Here is a 20,681-nt window from a genome sequence, read left to right on the forward strand (position 1 = left end):
CACATCATTTTTCCTATTTATTTTCATCAAACATTGGCAAAGCACATTTCAGCATCGAAACAGTTACAATGTTTCTCTGGACAAATGCACAACTTAACACACTGAACAATCAAATAGAGAAGAAAAATCAATCTAAATCATAATATGTAACATCAAGTTCTTGTATGACAATATCTGACAAAACAAAAGGGTCCACAAAGGGAAGCATATATAGTATACTGAGTATAGCACCCCTCCCATTACATTCCATAGAAATTCTTACTTAACCGAGGTTTCAAAACAGAATTTTATTGGTTTTAAAAAAATAGCACAGTGTTTTTGAGTGGCTTGTGAAACTGGTTTCCATCTATTTCTTTTAATGAGACAGCTTTTTCATCATCCATCAGTTATTGATAGTCCATTGTACAATATCTCCTTGTTTTACTGCAATTCTGTAATGCACAACTCGAGTCCTGTGGATACATTGTAAGCAAATTTCAGGACCAGCGTTGTGAACACCATTAGCTTGCTCTACAATAACTGCACTCTAGTATTAAGACACAGTAAATGTAATTCTGTTGATAAAGAAAATCTCTTTTGCAGAATGTACTTGCAAAACAATATAATGTAAAGTTGATTTATATAAACCTGTGCACCTATGTGATGTGACAATAAAGCTTGTTTGTTTGATTGATTTGTATTGTTAAAGGTACACTGGGCTACATGTAGTGAGATTTTTAAGTACTTAAACATTACAGTTGTGAAAGATACTTTCCCAAAGTTTATATACATAACATTCTGCTGGAATGAGGTCAGTATTAAAAAGTTATCTTAGTTTCCTCATAACCTAAGGGGAATGGAATGTATCAAACAGCAGTGATAAAGGTTTCTCACTGCTAAAGTGCAACATTGGCAGAGACAACCATTTGAAACAACTGAAAATGTTGGAACAGCTTTGGCTCCCTCTTGTGGTTGTCCATGATACTGACTCAACTGGCAGTGGATAACAAATAACCATCAATGTTGATAGGGTTTGACTTTCATGAAACAGTTTTGCTTCGACTAGCAGTTAGCACTTAGCAGTACAAAGACAGAACATGTAGGCCTACAGTGAACAGCTTCCAACAGCGAATTAGCTGAATATATAAGTCACCCAAGTGCACAAAACATCACAGCAAGAGAAGAGAAATGATGTTATAATCCTTACTCCTCCATATAGGCGGTGCATATACATACACTTTAAATATACTTTGAAATCTCTATAAAATATTCAAAAAACACAACATATGTCTAAACATCTTAAATTCTCATTTTAACAACTTCTGAAATACAGTAAATTCAAAGTATATAACTTAATAAGAACAGGGTTGCTTGTCAACACAAACTGAAGCTCTCGGTGCAACTGTAACATAGGCCTAGCATCAAGTTAGAGGAATATTATATGTAGATGTAATGGAATAACTTGAATGATTTCTCAGTGTAATATCTCAGCACATGGTAACTGCAGGTCGTTTGCTCAAAATCAGATGTCCAACATACGAAAATGACACAAATGACCAAAGTAATGAATCGGCTAGCTCTGCTTATAAAAAAATGGTTTTGAATGGTTGTTGACAGACATTCATTTCAAGGATCACGACTAGTAGTTAAATGTGTCTGGTTGAAGAATGAGAGGTGGGGTATGGGAATATGAATCAGACCATGTCAAATCTGAATGGATAAAAATGGGAATCACAAGAGACATACAGTATGTCGGATATAAACTGACAAGAGAGCACACATCCCTGGGTCAACAGAGCTAACAGGAGCCTAAATTAAATTGTAGGAAGTTACTGCCTTTGTGCAATGTGCAAACGAGAAAGGAACGTAACACTCGTTTCAGTTTCAACATTTATGACTATGACCTCACAATGGCACAAAAAAATACATCTGCCAGAAATCTCTGACCGTGGAATATGGCAGGCTAGTAGGCTACAGTATCAAATTGTATCCTGAAATTGTGTGGCTGACTGGCTGGGTGAGAACCTTTGGGGAAAGCTTACCGTTACGCTAAAGGAACGGAAGGCATGAAAGCAGGCTTCAAGTTACTATCGAGGTATCTCCCATTACATGTTTAGGTGCGTTGTTGAACTGATAAGAACATTAGCAAACAAAAGTTCAAACTACACACAAGTATCCAAGTAGATTGTCAAATGGTGCAGTCTCTATTCTGGTAATAATAAAGCTAGTTGAATTGAATACGTTTAGTAGACTTGGTAGTGTAGAAGACAATATGCATTTCCAATTACAATGTATACACTATCAAAACCCTCAATATTATTCTTGCAAAGACGGCTAAAGCTTTTATCACTTTGCTTTACCAGGAAATCAATAGTGCATTTTTGGGGGGAAATAGTTAGATTAGCCCTTTCCAACACAGATTAAATTATCACAATTATCCCTTCACCATAACATTGCTAAACACAACTGTAACAAATAATCAATAAAGGCCTGTCTGCTTAATATGGCAACAAACCACTGAATGGAAACTGTGAGGTCCATCAGACTAATTCAGCGGTTTCTATACTATAATAGCAGTCGTCCACAGATGTAGATAGGATCATGAAAGACAAAAAACAATCAGTGTACTTGACAAAGAAATAACCTATTGGCAATATCATCATTGGCCACATCAAGTTTTTGTGTATCAGTAAATTCCTTATATGACCTGCATTTGCCCTCACATCCCTCTTGTCAAATACAACTGCTCTGCAAAAACAAATCCATCTTACTATAACCTAGCGGTAATCATTAAGAGAGTGTTCTTATAATCTTATAATTAATTGAGGTTATGCGTATGACACTGATGCAATAGTAGCATCCTAGCACCCATCTCAGTAAAGCACATCTTCTGGGGTTTTATGGCTTTTTAGACAAGATACTGCTCACTGCTGTCTGCAGTATACACTGTGTAGTAGCAGTACATGCATATAGAGTACATACAATAAAACAAAAGGAGGCTCACCAGCTAGAATGGCTGAAAAATCTCTGAAAAAACAATTTTCTTGGCTTAAACTACCTCAACGTATTAACAGGATACTGTACCACATCCATGACTTGGCCGAGTGTTCCGACATGCCACTGAATGACAAATGAAAAATGGATTATGGCAAACGATGAAAAACAAAGACACAGACAACAGTAGATGTGGTTATACAATTGACCATATTTACATGACTGCTCTTATGTCATACTCTGGTACGACCAAGGTAATATGGTCAATGATAGATGACAATTGTGAATATTTCTAACCAAATGTAAAACTCTGACCACCTCATCATAAATAGAATCAATCACAATAAAGAAAATTAAAATGGAAAGAGTTGGAGGGGAGGAGGGGAAATACAGTGTGAGTAATGTTTTAGAGTAGCAGTGCATTAAAACAAAAATAAAAAATAGAATATGTACCATAAAATATTCACACAAAATATAATAGCTGTATAGAGGATATCCCACAGTTGACAAACATTTTGTTAAACAGATAAAGTGGCATCATTGTGTAGCTATACTGTGGCAGATGGAGGAAATAATGTAACAATACAGTAATTCACTAACTCAACCTGAAAACACTGATGTAACAAACATACTGTACGTCCTATGTACGCATAGTACAGTACGTACACTCACTCTTATCTCTCACACAAATATGCGAAATGGAATGACCCAAGGCTTTAGTTATATTTTTCTTTTTTTCTCTTGGATATGGTCTTGTACACACCATCACCGCAGGGATACCCAAACCCCCCCCCCCCCCCCCCCCCAGCAGAAGTGAGCTCCTTGGGGTGTCACTCAGTGTATGGGGCTCTAAGCAGCAGCTTCCTCCAGCATTGGCAGCATGCCTTTCTCAGTCAGGTGTGCTTTGAGGGAGTTGAAGATGTAGAGCTGTTGATCTGGACGCAAGGCCAATAGCTGCTGGATAACCTTAGCAGGGTTTGGACCCCTGGAAGGGAGGACAAACAAACCAGTTGTAAAGAGTAGTACATACTTCTCGCTAGTAGTCATCCAGATGAGTAGTACCTACTTCTCGCTAGTAGTCATCCAGATGGTTATAAAGAGTAGTACCTACTTCTCGCTAGTAGTCATCCAGATGGTTATAAAGAGTAGTACCTACTTCTCGCTAGTAGTCATCCAGATGGTTATAAAGAGTAGTACCTACTTCTCACTAGTAGTCATCCAGATGAGTAGTACCTACTTCTCGCTAGTAGTCATCCAGATGGTTATAAAGAGTAGTACCTACTTCTCGCTAGTAGTCATCCAGATGGTTATAAAGAGTAGTACCTACTTCTCGCTAGTAGTCATCCAGATGGTTATAAAGAGTAGTACCTACTTCTCGCTAGTAGTCATCCAGATGGTTATAAAGAGTAGTACCTACTTCTCGCTAGTAGTCATCCAGATGGTTATAAAGAGTAGTACCTACTTCTCGCTAGTAGTCATCCAGATGAGTAGTACCTACTTCTCGCTAGTAGTCATCCAGATGGTTATAAAGAGTAGTACCTACTTCTCGCTAGTAGTCATCCAGATGGTAAAGAGTAGTACCTACTTCTCGCTAGTAGTCATCCAGATGGTAAAGAGTAGTACCTACTTCTCGCTAGTAGTCATCCAGATGAGTAGTACCTACTTCTCGCTAGTAGTCATACAGATGGTTATAAAGAGTAGTACCTACTTCTCGCTAGTAGTCATCCAGATGGTAAAGAGTAGGACCTATTTCTCGCTAGTAGTCATCCAGATGGTAAAGAGTAGTACCTACTTCTCGCTAGTAGTCATCCAGATGGTTACAAGGCTGGATTTAACCCGTTTTCTTGTTTACACAATTGATTGATGGAAATTCATATTGTGATGTTATCAACAATGTTATCTCTCTTCATTATTCTTTACCTTGTATACTGTATGTTTGATAACATTATACATTTTACCTGTACATAAAACATAACAATAAAAACCCCTTGAACCTGGACGTTGTATTTGTGCAGACATCTGGATATAGTATACTGTAGGAGATATCGGTTACTTTTGACCTTGGTTTGAGGTTATATACCTGATAAAACTGGCGATGTACACATTTACAAAAGTGGCCATGAGGTACTGGCAGTCAAATCGGTCCATGATCCCACCATGACCGGGGATCGTGTTGGCAAAATCCTGTAAAGGTCAAAGGGCATTAAAAATGATTACCATGGTGAGCTGGTGTACACATCTTTAATACAGTCAGACTTGGCAGATATTACCACACACAATGTACCTAAAATGCATTTAGCATTGTGATAATGACATTTATTGTGTGCACTTTTTTGTATTTTATAATTCATACTGACAGTATCAAATCAGTGTCCTAAATGAAATGATTCAGTAATGCTGAATATATTGTACCATTCAAAACAAAAGCTCACAATATAAAATATGGCATGTGCTGCCCTACTTAACATCTACCTTGATCTTGAAGGCCCTTTTGAAGCCACTGGCGAAGAAACCACCAAAGGGTCCCATGATGGAGGCAAAGGCAGACAGGGCTATGCTGTGGATCTGAAATGGGTACAGACGTACTGTGTTCTGGGGAGAGGGAGAAGGACAGAGGCATTAAGCCAAAGGATATATACACCCACATACTGTATGCTTGAATCCTGAGCAAGGGCTCTTAAACATTTCAAATCTAAATAACCTTAATGCTCATGCCTGGGGAATTGCCTTGGGCTTTACAGTAGAATATTTAAAATCAGGTACGATACAATAAATACACGGACAACACAACTCAAAATGGCATTAACTGTCGAAGTGCCGATTATTTGTTATTATATATTTGATTTTTCACTAGAGTATCAGCTAATACATCACTTGTATGTGCAAACCTACCTGGCCATCCATTCTGATTCTGAAAGATAAAGAAACTAAACTCACCCATCCAGTGAAAGACACCAGGACGCTAGGCAGAGAGTAGTTCTGCAGCTGGAACAGCTCTGGAGGCTCACAGTCCACCTGGAAACTGTTGGAGTCGTTGTTGAACTCCACCGGACACACAAAATACCGGAAGCCTGCCATCATGTAGGACAACTAGGGCACAAACAAGCAGGGTTACTCTCAACAGCCTCTCCAGGTATTGTAAGAAGCAAGCAATGTTACAGTATAGTCCCCAGCGATCACAAAAACAGCTAACAATAATACAATAAAACACACCCTATGATGTAATACAAGATATATAAGACCATAGAAAGAGACAATAGCTCCAGTAATGGTGGTGCTGTAGTACTGTAGTCATTTCCCTTCTTACCAAAATTCCAAACACAACGGTGGCGAAAAAACCACCAATGAAGCCCTCCCATGTCTTCTTAGGTGACAGCTGCAGAGGACACAGAAGGTTACTTAAGTTGCACTGCAGTTATGTTGCACATTACTTGCAGGAAGTTGCAGCGCTATACAACTTTAAATTGTAATAAAAACTTTAAAAACCCATTTAGACCTGAGAACAGATTCTACAAAATGTCTTCTAAATCATGACAATTTTCTGAAAAACCCTATGTTTCTATATCAGTGGTTCTCAAACAATTGCATGTCAAGGACCCTAAAAATTTGGCCACTGGACACCCATCTGAAAATATGATGTTCCAGGGACCTCCCCACAACAAAGATTTGAGTTAAAAGTTAAAACATTTGCTGTGAAAGAATATATATATTCAAAGAGTTATTTTCAAAAATAGCAGAACTACAAGCTCGTAGGCTAGCGCATGCCATGAGCTTGTACTAGATCTTCTATTTTTTCCACAGCTAAAGTTATAAATAATGGTTAAAGTTGTTAAAAGCTATAAGGTGACAGTAGGTGCGGTTCCATTAAGCCTTTGCGAAAAAAGGAAGCGTATGTTCATTAAGTCGAAAAAAGAAAAGCGAATTGTCGGTGTTTCCATTAAACTGATAAAATGCGCATATGAAATAAGTTCATGAAATATGCAGTAGGTGGCACTGTTTTGCCAGTAAAGTGAGGCTCAAGTAGTCCTAATCCATGTTCACACCATTGATTTGATGCGCTTTGTGCACAACATCACTCCCTCTCCCTCTCTAGCCAACCTCCCATGCACCGTTCACTCCACTGCCTCCCCATCGTTTTTTTTTTATTATTTTCCAACTGTTCAAAGGCGATATAATGCGAGTTCAATGCTTTCTAATTAAAAACCTTTTCTGCAAGTGTTTCCATACACGAAAAAGCCAAAATCCGCCACCTTCAAGCGAAAGTGTTTTTGCAAAAAATGGAGACTTATTCGCATTTTGAGGTGTTTCCATCCAGGAGATTTTGCCAAAGAGCCTTAATGCTAAAATGCTTTATGGAAACACACCTACTGATGCGTACTCAGGTCTAAATGGGTTAAAGCACAGCATTGACAGCAATAAAACCCAATGTTAAAATGGGGTCCAGATAAAATCAACACAGGTGTATTTAGAATTCACAGATAATCTCAATTCCACAGGGTGTTCCGCATAATACAGTATGACTAGTGGCATTTAATAACACAAAAACATGGCTGTGTATTTAACAGCAAATGATATGGCAGTCCAAATCCACTGATAACATTTCAGGGTCCAAGTGCACTAAACCTGAGAGGACAGTTCTTACACGTCTAAACATGGGGTCCAGGGATCCCAAAGGGTCCTTGAGGGGATTCCAGGCGGGCCGCTGTTTAAATTATTCCATAGTTAGGAACTAAAACGACCCTTATGGGCCTGTAAATCGCATACAATTTAGCAGACGCTCTTAATCCAGAGCAATTTACATAGATCAATTAACACTGAGGATTCTACAGTTAACTGTAGATTTGGGTACCAGTTTGATATGACGCCATTTGATACAATTGGGGGGGGACAAAAGGTTGAGAATCACTGCTTTATTCAACCAACCTTGATGAGTGGGGTGCGACCAAAGAAGAAGCCAAACATGTAGGCCATGATGTCATTGCAGATCACACAGGATATGGGAACGATGAACCTGCATGAAACATGTTCATGGTGGAAGAGAGTATTTCACAAATTAATTAAATCATCTTCAATGAGGCAGGCTTTGCCAATAATTTAACTTTAAACTAATATATTCAACAAAATATTGTTTTTGCAAGACAAGCAATATGTGAATTACAGGGCTTGCTTGTAGCAGAAGCATAGAGACGACCTCATATCATTTACTTACGACACAAGATGTACTCAAATATACTACACGAGGCAAACTGAAAATGTCAGTTCAGTTTTCCATGGCAGGATTTCAGACTGAATCCTGAATGAATTGCCTCCCATCTTACCCTCTAACAACCAGCAGCAACAACAACATTATTATATTCACCCATAGAACTGGCAGATAAATCATAGTTTAGAGGAGATATAGGGCGATGGGGAGCCATATTTCTTACCAGATCATTCCCTCAAATAAGTTGTGGATGATGAGATGAGACTGGGTCACCACAATGAGCAGAGTCACATGAGTCCAACCAAACTGAGGAAGACAATGAAAGAAATGATCAGTAGTAGAATACTAGTAGTATATAATACTACTAATAATAAATAATATATGTAATAATAATAGTATAATATATGTAATATAGTATACTATTACTATATAGTAATAGTAGGAGCAGATGGCAGCATATACAGATTGAATGGTTTGTGTCACTTTTAATTCACTAGAATGCTATACACAAGTGTATGGGCTTTATTACTGTATAATCCGTGAGCCACAATAGCAAGAGAAGCAGGCTAGTGGAGACTAGTTCAAATCCCTGGAAAGGCTGATTGGAATAATGCTCTGTCTACCAGACTCTACTGCAGTCCCAAAATGCTGCTTCAGTTAAGTCTATCAAAGGCCTACAGCAGAAGACTGGTGGTGGGAACATGTAGAGCAGTATGTGTACTCACACATACAATACTGCAGACAGGTTTACATTTGGATTCCTTTTTACATTTTAGGTATGTCATGTGTGTAATATCTGCTATTACATTAAAGGAGCATTCAGTGATTTGGGTGATTTGGAAAACCACCCAGTCCGCCCCGGTAACAAAATGTGCACATGCACGCTCTACAGTGGGGGGGAAGTGCAACAGGCCAACAGCATGTGCACCAAGGCCCGCCCCCACTCGATCATGATTGGAGGAAGGCCCCTCTCATCCTGATTGGATGAAGGTTTTGCCACCCGCCACCAAAACTGAAACTAGGGTTTTTTGACCCCAGGGGCTCACTGGGGACAGGGAGGATTTCCTTATATGGTCAGCACACTCTATAGTAGGGAGGATTATCCAGAAAAAAAGAAAAAATAAGTGATATTTGAATTAAGTCAGATCACTGAATATACCTTTAACCAATATTTACAATGGGGATTGAATACATCTTCTCTTCTGACTGGATGTGCAGTGGTGTGTTCCCAGTTACACTAGTCAAGTCAAGATTCTTTTCAAATTTTGTGAAAATGTTAAGCAAATTTAAAGTTTATTTCAATCAACTACTGAAAACCATCCTAACGAATGCCAGCCCCGCCCCCGCCCCCATGTCATTGGGACATCCCTACTGTATATTATACCATCTCTGGACTAGTTTTTCATTGTGGGGGCCCCTATTATACCATCTCTGGACTAGTTTTTCATTGTGGGGGCCCCTATTATACCATCTCTGGACTAGTTTTCCATTGTGGGGGCCCCTGTGTTAACAATAACATGCCTCATGGATAACCCAGCAGCATCCAGGCAGAGGGAACACTCACCATGTAGAACTGCAGACGGTAGTGCTTCTTCACCAGACTCAGCACAAACATGCAGAAACCTACAACACAAAGGCCAACAATGTGTGAGAAGGTCTGTTAAGGAATCAGAATTGTGCTGCCTAAAAATGAAGATGAATCGAGTCAAATCCCGGATCCCAGTGCTGTGCTCTGGCTAAAATTAGATCGGCCCATATAAAGAGATAACCCAGAGTTAATACTGTAGCTGCTGCAGGGCTGCTGAAGCCATTCATTGCAGACATGAGGCCTGAGACTGGGATACTGTATGTGTACAGAATACTATGGAGAAATCATGGACAATCAAGACATCAGGTGCAAACAAACCAGTCATACATATCTATATATATCTATATATATCCAATATACAGCAATATACTCGAGGGTAAGGTTTCTGTTGAGCTAGAAACTGAGTTGGTAAATGTTTCGCTCCACACCACATCCTGTTTGGTATGCAGTGGTGGAAAAAGTACTCAAAGTTTTTACTTAAGTGAAAGTACTAATACTGCAATGTAGAACTACTCAATTACAAATAAAAGTCCAGATGTACTGAATGTCAAAATGTACTTAAAGTACCAAAAGTAAAAGTACTCATTATACAGAATGTCCCATTTCAAGTTTTCAAAATCTTTTGAAAATAGCAGATCTACAAGCTCACAATGTGCTGCGATGCGACGCGACGCATTGTTAGCTTATAGATTGGCTATTTTCAAATGGCCAAAATAGGGCTGAAGTGAGTAATGTATGTTTTGTAATAATAATCCAAATCTACAAAGTAACTAGTAATATGATGAATTGAACATGGTTGGCCCTATTGTAAACAAATACATAGTGTCGTCCACAGTTAGCAGTTTTGTTTTGAGTTGTGCTTGAAATGTACTGTAATTCTCCAATCAATCAATCAAGTACCTAAAGCTGTCAAATAATGTAGTGGAGTAAAAGTACAATATTTGTCTCCGAGATGTATAGTGGAGTAGAAGTAAAAGTATTGGATATTTTGTTAATACTCCAGTAAAGTACAATACCTCAAAACTGTACTTAAGTACAGTACTTAAGTAAATGTACTTAGGTACTTTCACCACTGTTGTGTGAAGTGTGAGCCTGCAACACTGAAGCCCTTAGACGGAATTACTGTTGTACACGAACTGGGACATAACAAATTGCTAGTTGAGTAACAAATAAAAAAACTCAAGATATCAATTATCAATACATACCTTATGTATATATTTAATTTAGTCATATTAGGAATACTTGACATTTCTGACCTGTTTTCCTTTTTCAATCTCTATTCTTTTCACCTTTATTGAAAACTGCAAATGATTGGAGCTTGTACGAAAGATTATTTCACAGACATTGACTATGGAGAATCTAGGGACGGACGGCGGCAAATGACTATTTTAGTCATACGTTTTTATCTTATTTTATTTTTACTAGCTTATCTTTTTATCATTGTTTCAACAATATATCAATTTATAAAGCTGCTTATTTTCTATTTTCTCAGTTCACAGAGTAAGGCTGGGTTTCACTGAAAGGAGACATGTGCGAGAGGATGCAGATTTTTGGGGATGGGGATTTTTGTAACAGCAAAATATCTCTGTGTGCGCGTTAATCACCTGGAAGACATTGTGCCATTTTGTTCAAATGTGTGCAATTGTGCATGCATGTATGTACATATATGTACTGTAAGTGAATGTACCTGTGAGGTAGAGGGCAAAAGAGATAAAGCGGTGGTATTTGCTGAGGATGCGCAGTGGTTCCTCCCTCTGAACCAAAGTGAAGAAGTAGTCTGTCACTGTTTCACCATAGAAGAAGTAGTTCACACACAGCAGGAAGTACCTACCAAGCAAGGGGGGGGGGGGGGGGGGGTAATAAGATAACACAGCTCCACATTTCGCTACACAGTAAAATCCTCAGTGTTATTTTATTTTTTAAATAACTCTCAGACTGACGATTAATTGAGGAGTAAAGGTGGTTGCACACCGGCCGCGTTTTTCGGAAAACCGATGGAGAGACGCCGCTAAAAATCCGAATTCGCATCCGATTCGCGCCCGGTGTATGGAGACCTTTACACTGAAGATTTTACTGTGTACACGTTCGCTATGCCTGCTGAAAAACCAGGTGCAATTTTGTGCTTGATGGAAAGGCTTGACAGACATCTTAACAGGCTGTACAGGGCAGCACCATCGTGGGAATATGCATTAACTGTATGAATGTGACATGTGTGAACATGTAACAAAGTTATGGTGTGCACTTACCAAACTTGCAATACAAGTTAAACATTATATTATGCCAGATCACAAACTGAACATGGCATATAGTTTCATGTTTACTCGTTCTGGTTTTTCAGACCCACAACATAGCGAATATAAAAGAATACTGTACTATCACACTAGAAATTCAACTATTCATCATCACCAAACTAGCCACTACTAATTTAATAAGATTATTCACAGTGCTGTTGCTGATCATCTATTCTAGAGCCATCTTTAAGCAGGAAATTGAATGCAGGTCACCAGACAAACCTCAGGAAGTCTGCAATAAAATAAAATGTAGGAAAACAAAAGAAGAAAGTGAGAACGTTTAAAACAACGACATTAGCTGCTATCAGATAACTGTGTGTGTGTGTGTGTGTGTGTGTGTGTGTGTGTGTGTGTGTGTGTGTGTGTGTGTGTGTGTGGTTCTCACCAGCTAAGGGTTCTGAACCAGGGCAGGTGGTAGGAGTGGTACACACTGTATCCAATAGTGATGATTTCTTGGAAGCATTTAATCTGGACACACAGCACCTGTACAGAGAAGGAAACATGATTGGCATCAGTTTAACAAAATGTGCCAATGTAAAGACTATCGGGGAGATAAGGAATGTTATCATGATTGGTTTTCAAAGCAATGGGCATACAAGGAATGGGTTGTTGCTTTGTTGCCGCTAGTTTTCTCTAAGCCCATTCACTGAATATAGATTTCCCCAAATGCATCAGAAGGCGGAGACCTCTCATCATCTGGCTAACCAAAAGTAAGCCACGTGAGGCTGTGATTTACCATGATTTTAAACGGCTAAGAGGGTCGAAGGCACTCCACGACATGCTTCACTACACTTCTTAGCCGTTCTAAAATCCACGGTAAACCACAGTGACTTACTGCTTTAATAGACCAAAAAGGTTGTTGCCTATATTAACAGTGTTAACCAAAACTGTGCCCATCAATTATGTAATGTTTAAGTCACTAACCTCTGTCTGGAGCCAAATATACACATGCTGGTCTAGGATCATATCTAGTCAAACTCCCCCACCTATGCCTCCCCTACACTGTCTTAACTCAAATATTAAACTCCTCCACCTATACCTCCCCTACGCTGTCTTAACTCAGATATCCAACCTGTTTCCATGATGAAATGCAGTTAAGATACTCATAAACAGTAATGTGACTAAATGGTAAATTTATATATTATCCAAGGCACTTTACAGAGATTGTACATTAAATTCACCCATTCACACACACATTCACACACCGATGCCGGGGGAAACCATGCAATGCACCAACCGCACATCGGGAGCAATTAGGGATTCAGAGTCTTGCTCAAGGACACTTCGACACTAAGGTGGTCTTTACACGAGAATGGATTTCATATAAAACGGCAAAATAAAGTATCGTTTGCTGCAGTCCTTTTAGACGAGAACGGTGTTTTCAGGAGGTGAAAAGGCAACAAAGTGAAACCACCTCCCAGAGTGGAAATCTTTGAGAACGCCGTTTTATCCCTTCTCCATGTAAACAGGCAAACGGTGAATCCGCAAAACGTATGACATCATGGCTCACGTTGGCTCACAGCGCATATGTTTATTACATTGATGCAGAGCCATATATGATATAATGGAGTTCCTGAACAAGCCTCCCTCCTCGCCTACAAAGCGTGCTCATCAGCGATGGTGATGAGCTAAATAAAATGATGTAAATAAAAAGCCTTGTGATAGGCAGCAGCCGCGGCAGCAGCGTTTATGTAGCCTAATGTATTATAAAACATATAACCATCCCGTGGCGCGCTCTGCCTGCATGCTCTGGGCTGCGGCCACAACCCTGTTGTGTTCTGGAATCATTCAAAACCCCAATAGGGTTGCGTGAAGGGGTTCTTCTTCTTGTATGTGGGTGACTGGTCTATTTGGCAGCCCGTTACCGCCACCTAGCGACATTAGCGACATTAGCGTTTTCATAAAGTGTGCGTTCTCGTGTAAAGGGTCAATAAAAATTGAGAACGCAACAGGACTTTTTATCTGGAGATGGTCGCCGTGTAAAAGAGGTCTGACTCTGGGGGAGCCCGGGTTCGAACTGGGAACCTTGCGGTTGCCAACCGGTCACTCTACCCCTGAGCCACTGCCACCCCACTGCCGACTCTTGTGTAAAGCTGTCTCCTTACAGTCCTGTACTTACAATCAGCATGAGCACCATGGGGCCCATGTAGATGATTAGAAAGAAGAAGAAGATCATAGCGAGGGTCAGAATTCCTCGCACCCACCAGTTCTTCCATCTGAAAGGGGTAGAAACACAACATGCATGCAAACAAACAGCTCTGTTCAAACGTCAATGCCCTGTGAAAGGTGAAAACTGTATGATACAACAAACACCAATATGGACCCGGAAAAGCCCAATACAACCTTGATATAAAAGATCAATATCACAGAAAAGGCAGAAGAAGTTATAGCAAATGGCTTATGTACAGTAAGAGTCTAAGAGAATGGAGAACCACTGTAACCTGACAGTGACAGAGACCATCCTTTAGTTTAACTAGATCCCCAGTCTCCACACAAGCCCTGCTCTGAAATCATGGAGTAGGATTAAGACTAAACTATTTGATTGAATAGATTATAAAAAAGATCATACCGTGAGGAGAGACCAGACAGGGCCTTGTTTAGAACCTCAGGGGTGTCGTCAGTTGAGACCGGCACCTCCGGGACGCCCGAGTCCGCCTTTGACTCCGTGTCAGATGCCCCATCCTTCTCTGCCTTCGACTCATTCTCTGAACCCTTAACAGAGGCAGAAAGACACAGTAAGACAGACAGCAGGCTACAGAGGTCCTCATTGTCTTCAATACAGACACCTGCAGTGGAAAAAAAAGTTTAACTTTTAACAAAGCCACACATCTCAGTATTTCATATTCCTGGCGCTGGCACAGAAACATAAGAAAGTTCCAAAGGATAGAATCTATTATGCCTGTGCTGTTGTAAATGTGTTACATCTACAATTGACCTATAGATAAGCTCCTCCCCAAACTGCTATGGTCCAATCACAGCTAATAACATGGGTTAGACAAACCTCTCCACCAATAGTTTTCCTATATGATAAAACATTGTTTTAAAAAAGAAATGTCACGCACATATTTTTTCAGTGCATATGGCAGGCCTTGTTGATGGATTTGGAAGAGATTTTGAAGGTCTGGTTCCAAAAATGAACCAGTATTTAATGTGTAAAATCCATGATATTTACATTGGAATGAATGAGCCCGGCTGGAAAGTGTCTAAGTGGGAGAGGGCAGTGCTTAGCTAAAAGGTGAATTCTGTAAAATTTCACTTTTAGTTTATGTACACATTTCACCACTGAAACAAAGTTTTGATGAAAAATGAATGGCTAGGCCTACTACTAACAATTTCATTTTTGACTGTACTTTTTTTTTTTTTTTAACAATTAAATGTGTCACAGTAAATATGTACTCCATATATTACAAATATTCACATTATATTTGCATTGTCATGTGATGTTCTCCAGTAAAGGTTTGTATGTGGGAGGTTAATCCTGGGGCCATTGGCCTCATGTAAATGTAAATTGTTAATTTGCTGCCTCCCTCTGTTCTCTGGGGGCCTGATGCTGACAGGCCTGGCTGCAGCCTCTCCATAGTAACAGGCAGCAGACAGACAAGTGTCATCACAAGAGTGGTATTAAACACAACTCTGCAGCCACTATAGGCTATAATATGTCCATCTGTCTCTGATTGTCTTTAACTAGGGGATTCTGTTTTTTGAAGTGTATTTTTGAATTAACTGTCTATCCGTCTCCGTGTTTCTCATGCCACTTTTAGACGGCGACGGTCTCCAGATAAAACGGACTGCCAGATAAGACAGGTCACCCATGTAAGAACCACCACTCACTTCCTATCATACTTTGTTTGTTTACATCATGGTTAACATTCACCATCGCTATAGTCGCTACAGTACATCTGTATTTGTAGTATGAGCGGGGCGAGGGAGTGCTTGCTCATTCCAGGAACTCCAAATATCACCTACGGCTCTGCATCAATGTAATAAACATATGCGTTGTAAGTCCACATGAGCCATGATGTCACAAGTTTTGCGGATTCAACGTTTTGCCCGTTTACATGGAGACGGGAGAAATTAGAATACAGCATTTTCAAAGATTTCCACTGGAAGGTGTTTTCACTTTTTTGCGTTCTCACCTCCTGAAAACACTGTTCTCGTCTAAAGGGACACCAGCAAACGATACTGTACTTTATTTCTATAAACACAGTCTTGGTCAGTCTGTCTCTGACATTTACTGTACATTATAAATATTTTGGGGACATGTATGCTCCATACAAAAATACATGAAGGCCCTCCTAGCCCTTTTCCATGTGTTTTTGTAGGCCTATGTTTCGTAACAGTTAGAGTGAATTGCCTTTTAATCTCTGTCCCCTGATGTTGACCATATTAGGCTAAGCCCTCTCACCTCATCTAACAGATGGTCAGCTTCTGTTGCGCGTGTGCAGGTGTCATTAGCACGCATGCACGCACACACACGGCTTACAATATTTTTCCCCATTTGAAGTGAACACTGTATTGGTATCAACAGACACGTGCCAGCCGATGTTGAAAACTCCACTGAACTCCAGTCTACTCTCTTGGAAGTTAGCCTAAGAGAAAACACTGTTAAAATCCTATATGTTGACTATATTCAGTCAGTTTCTGTACTGACACAAATTCAGTGAATGATTATTGATTACCTACTTCCAACTCCAAGATCTGAAATATTCTATATTACACACTTACACACCATTAAAAAATGATTAATGTATAAGACCAGTTCACACCGAGACAGACACTCTTTTCTCTCGCAGTCTCATCACACTGATGGAACCTCCAGGCCTGTTGGTTTCTATGGAAACCATATCCCGTTACTCAGGATGCTGGGGTTAAAAATAGGCCTTACTTAGTAAGCTGTCACATAAACACCACCTCTCTGTCCCTCCCCCACTTGCCCCGTTCACATTTCCTCTGAGAAAAGACATATTGTAGTGTGTCCTCTTTTGTTTAGCTTACTGTTTCGCAACTAGTGGGTCCGGAGGATTCCTGATTCTGAACCAAGGAACAAAATGAATAGTGTGAAACTAGCTGAGAAACCATGGTTCATGGTTGTGTTTTATCACTAACTGAGTTCAAGAAATGTGTTATTTATATATCCAGCCAAAAAAGCAAGATCACTAATGTTGTCTTTCCTGGCTTGAGCTCTGGGCCCACTGGTCTACAGTAGGCCTGCACAATTCCTGCAGCTTGAATTATGTATATTTTTTTATCACAATTAGTTATTTATAGGGAGGTAAGTGAATTTACCCTATTGGCCTGAATATAAGACTGGGTTGTATTATAATCGGGGGCTAGACTATTTGACATTCAATGTTCTTTCCCCACAAATCAGTCTTGAAAAATGGGGGTTGTCTAATCAGAATCGTTTTATATTTGGCACAATGCGGTATATTGTATATTATTAACATTTATTTTCATCTACATAACAGCTGACAGTCGTTTTCAACAATAGCCAATGACACAAAGTGGTTGATTGGCATTAAGTTGGTGCAACAAACTATTTTGCATTTAAAGTGACTGCACAGAGCTGGGTCCCTAGATTAAACAGAAAATGAAGGGGTGAACAGAACAGGACAACAAAAGTATCACTTCACTCAGCGGAATTATCCAGTCAAATAAAATGGATCTACTCTGCCCAACTCCACTCTGCAGCTACAACACAGCTGTACTCTGCCCAACTCCACTCTGCAGCTACAACACAGCTGTACTCTGCCCAACTCCACTCTGCAGCTACAACACAGCTGCACTCTGCCCAACTCCACTCTGCAGCTACAACACAGCTGCACTCTGCCCAACTCCACTCTGCAGCTACAACACAGCTGCCTCAATACTCTGCCCAACTCCACTCTGCAGCTACAACACTCTGCCCAACTCCACTCTGCAGCTACAACACTCTGCCCAACTCCACTCTGCAGCTACAACACTCTGCCCAACTCCACTCTGCAGCTACAACACTCTGTCCAACTCCACTCTGCAGCTACAACACTCTGCCCAACTCCACTCTGCAGCTACAACACTCTGCCCAACTCCACTCTGCAGCTACAACACTCTGCCCAACTCCACTCTGCAGCTACAACACTCTGCCCAACTCCACTCTGCAGCTACAACACTCTGCCCAACTCCACTCTGCAGCTACAACACTCTGCCCAACTCCACTCTGCAGCTACAACACTCTGCCCAACTCCACTCTGCAGCTACAACACTCTGCCCAACTCCACTCTGCAGCTACAACACAGCTGCCTCAATCCAGTTACTGACAGAAGACTTCTAGAAGTCCAGTGAATTCTTTGTGAACTCCCCTGAAGAACAAATGTGTCTTTCTATGCAGTGGTTAAAAATGTTTTCCTCCAGAACTACATTTACCCCTACTGGCCTAGGATGAAACTCCACAGCTCCTTCCTCCAATGCCTTTCCCTTCTCTCTCCCCTTCCCAACTTTCCCCTTCCCAAGAAAGAGAGAGACACACAAAACTGTGCATTGGAGCGGCTGCACTGCTCAAAAATAGATACAAAAAAGTCAGTTTGGATACGCTAGGCCCAAATGAGTCTACGTTTATAGGCCTATCAATTAAAAACTGTCCCAGAATGTTTGGAGAGTGGATACTGATAGGATACACAACTCCATTCTGAATGATCAAGTTCTGGTGTGATCTGTGATGATATGAACAATCTAAGATTAATTATTCTACTAAATAAGCCATCAGGCTCAGATGCAGAACTGTATATGGCAAACTTTTAAATGTTCTTAACAATCAACATGAATGCAAAATATATATATATATGTATATTTGCTATGTATGTGATACTGTCAATACTAAAACACTTTTTCAAGTGCAGCATGCTTTTATGCATCCTTTCCCTTAGCATTCATTTAGATAAAACAAAAGTCAGCACTCTGAAAAGCAGCTCAGGAAGGAGTCAAGGACACATGACAATATTCACACAGGATATTTGATAGAGTCCACAACAACATGGGCCATACTGTTGACGGCAGCTGCAGAGCAGCTATTTCCGTTTATCCTCAAGATACATTTTCTCATCTGAGACAGGGAGGGAGGCCCAGTATAAAATCGTAACCAATTCAAGATTTAAAAAAAAGTGTAGTGGACTCTGGACCATCTATTGATTGATGGATTAGGTGCTAACCAATGGACTCTCACAAACCATCATTGGCCAATGATGAAAGCCTTCTATGCTACCGACTAGGCGACTACTGTACAAAGTTTCAATCTAGATTTGTACTGCTAATAATTTTATTCACTGGAAAGTAGAAGGGGAGTGCACAGCCAGATAGAGGTAAATAGTTAAGAAATATGAAATGGACTTTGTCCCACATGTCAGCCTTAGTGAGTAAAACCACCAGCCTCAAACCTGTTATTAGCTTATTTCCCTACTCCATTTTCTTATCCGAAATAGTACATTAAATGCAGCACAAATAAAAAAGATTCATGAGATTAAGTTCCCAGGTTCAGCAGCACCCTCTCCTGTGTTCAGGGTGATGACTGTGGGCTCACTTGTTGAGCTCTGCCTGGTTATCTTGGGAATTGTTCACTAGCTGTGTTTGCACTGTATTAAAGTTACTTATTGTGCTTAAGGAAGACAAATATAGCACTTAAATACAATTTCTGCATATCCAATTATATATTTAAATCACTTCACGTATTCTATTCTTGTTATCTGGTAGACATGTTCTATTTTTGGCTGCTGATGTCAAAGAATTGACATGCTTGATGTCAAATGATGTCCCCCAAAAATAAATGTAGGTCGGCCACGCCCCTTCCTGGCCTTGATGCTGATGTCCCCAAAATGAATTTCACGTCGGCCACGCCCCTTTATTGGCCTGACTGCGTGTTGACAAACAGCACGGTTATGATGTTGCAAAGTAAGGAACACGTGACGTAAGTTGCAATTTTTTTTATTTATTTTTTAATAACACCCAAAACAGATCCGTTTCAACCAATATATGCACAAACGACGAGCTAAGGCGAGAGTTCATGAGGCAAGCTGCTAACGTCACCAAAACAAACAGTAACCTCTACTCTAATCCACACTACATGATTATGTTAGGCTATGTAGCACAATTGTCTGTTAGTACAGTGAGCAGAATATATATGTTTTAATTACAGGCCAGGGTCTGTGTTTGTTAGCAGGGGATGCTCTGCTAACATGTTAGCTGTTTGGCTAACATGGGCTCCACTGGAGCCGCTCCAGTGTCAAACAGGCAGTGATGAGATGAACGACGGCTAACGTCCGTTACCTTGTCCTCAGATTGCTGCTGTTGTAGTTCGCTGTCTGTCGTACCACGGTGCCTTAGCTCTGTCATCTTAACGGCTACTCCCGACCCAGTGATGACAGCAAAGGTCCAGTGGTTTCAGAAACCGTCTCGTCGTTGTTGATTCACAGGATGTATGTCTTCGCTTGTCACACAGACACTTTCCCCCAAACGCGTACTCTGCCTGAGATTCCGAGATTCCCCCTTCAATGTTGACTCTCTGACTCTGACGTCAGCTCCCATACCATACTACTGCTCTGTACTGTCTGCACTGTAACTCCTCCCTCTTAAGTGCGAGGATAGAGATGCATGCATT

The 20,681-nt window shown here is 40.3% G+C and overlaps 1 protein-coding gene and 1 long non-coding RNA gene across 2 annotated transcripts in view; one reads left to right on the top strand and one right to left on the bottom strand.

Annotated features, from left to right (window-relative positions):
* On the bottom strand, window positions 1-20,607 carry cds2 (CDP-diacylglycerol synthase (phosphatidate cytidylyltransferase) 2). The gene is made up of 13 exons (XM_079515328.1): window positions 20,351-20,607; window positions 14,625-14,767; window positions 14,175-14,271; window positions 12,441-12,538; window positions 11,452-11,591; window positions 9,741-9,799; window positions 8,400-8,482; window positions 7,897-7,984; window positions 6,281-6,349; window positions 5,911-6,063; window positions 5,446-5,565; window positions 5,054-5,157; window positions 1-3,958 (listed from the first exon to the last, which is right to left on the bottom strand). The coding sequence occupies exons 1-13, from the start codon at window positions 20,414-20,416 to the stop codon at window positions 3,823-3,825; spliced, it is 1,356 nt and encodes a 451-aa protein (XP_079371454.1). The 5' UTR covers window positions 20,417-20,607; the 3' UTR covers window positions 1-3,822.
* Window positions 19,942-20,681, top strand: part of LOC306933204 — a 13,719-nt gene continuing 12,979 nt past the window's right edge. The window contains exon 1 of the long non-coding RNA XR_013791199.1: window positions 19,942-19,991. This is a non-coding gene — a long non-coding RNA (uncharacterized lncRNA). The remainder of the gene's footprint in view (window positions 19,992-20,681) is intronic.

The sequence above is a fragment of the Electrona antarctica genome (genome assembly GCF_951216825.1).
Source record: "Electrona antarctica genome assembly, chromosome: 12".
Taxonomy (NCBI): Eukaryota; Metazoa; Chordata; class Actinopteri; order Myctophiformes; family Myctophidae; genus Electrona; species Electrona antarctica.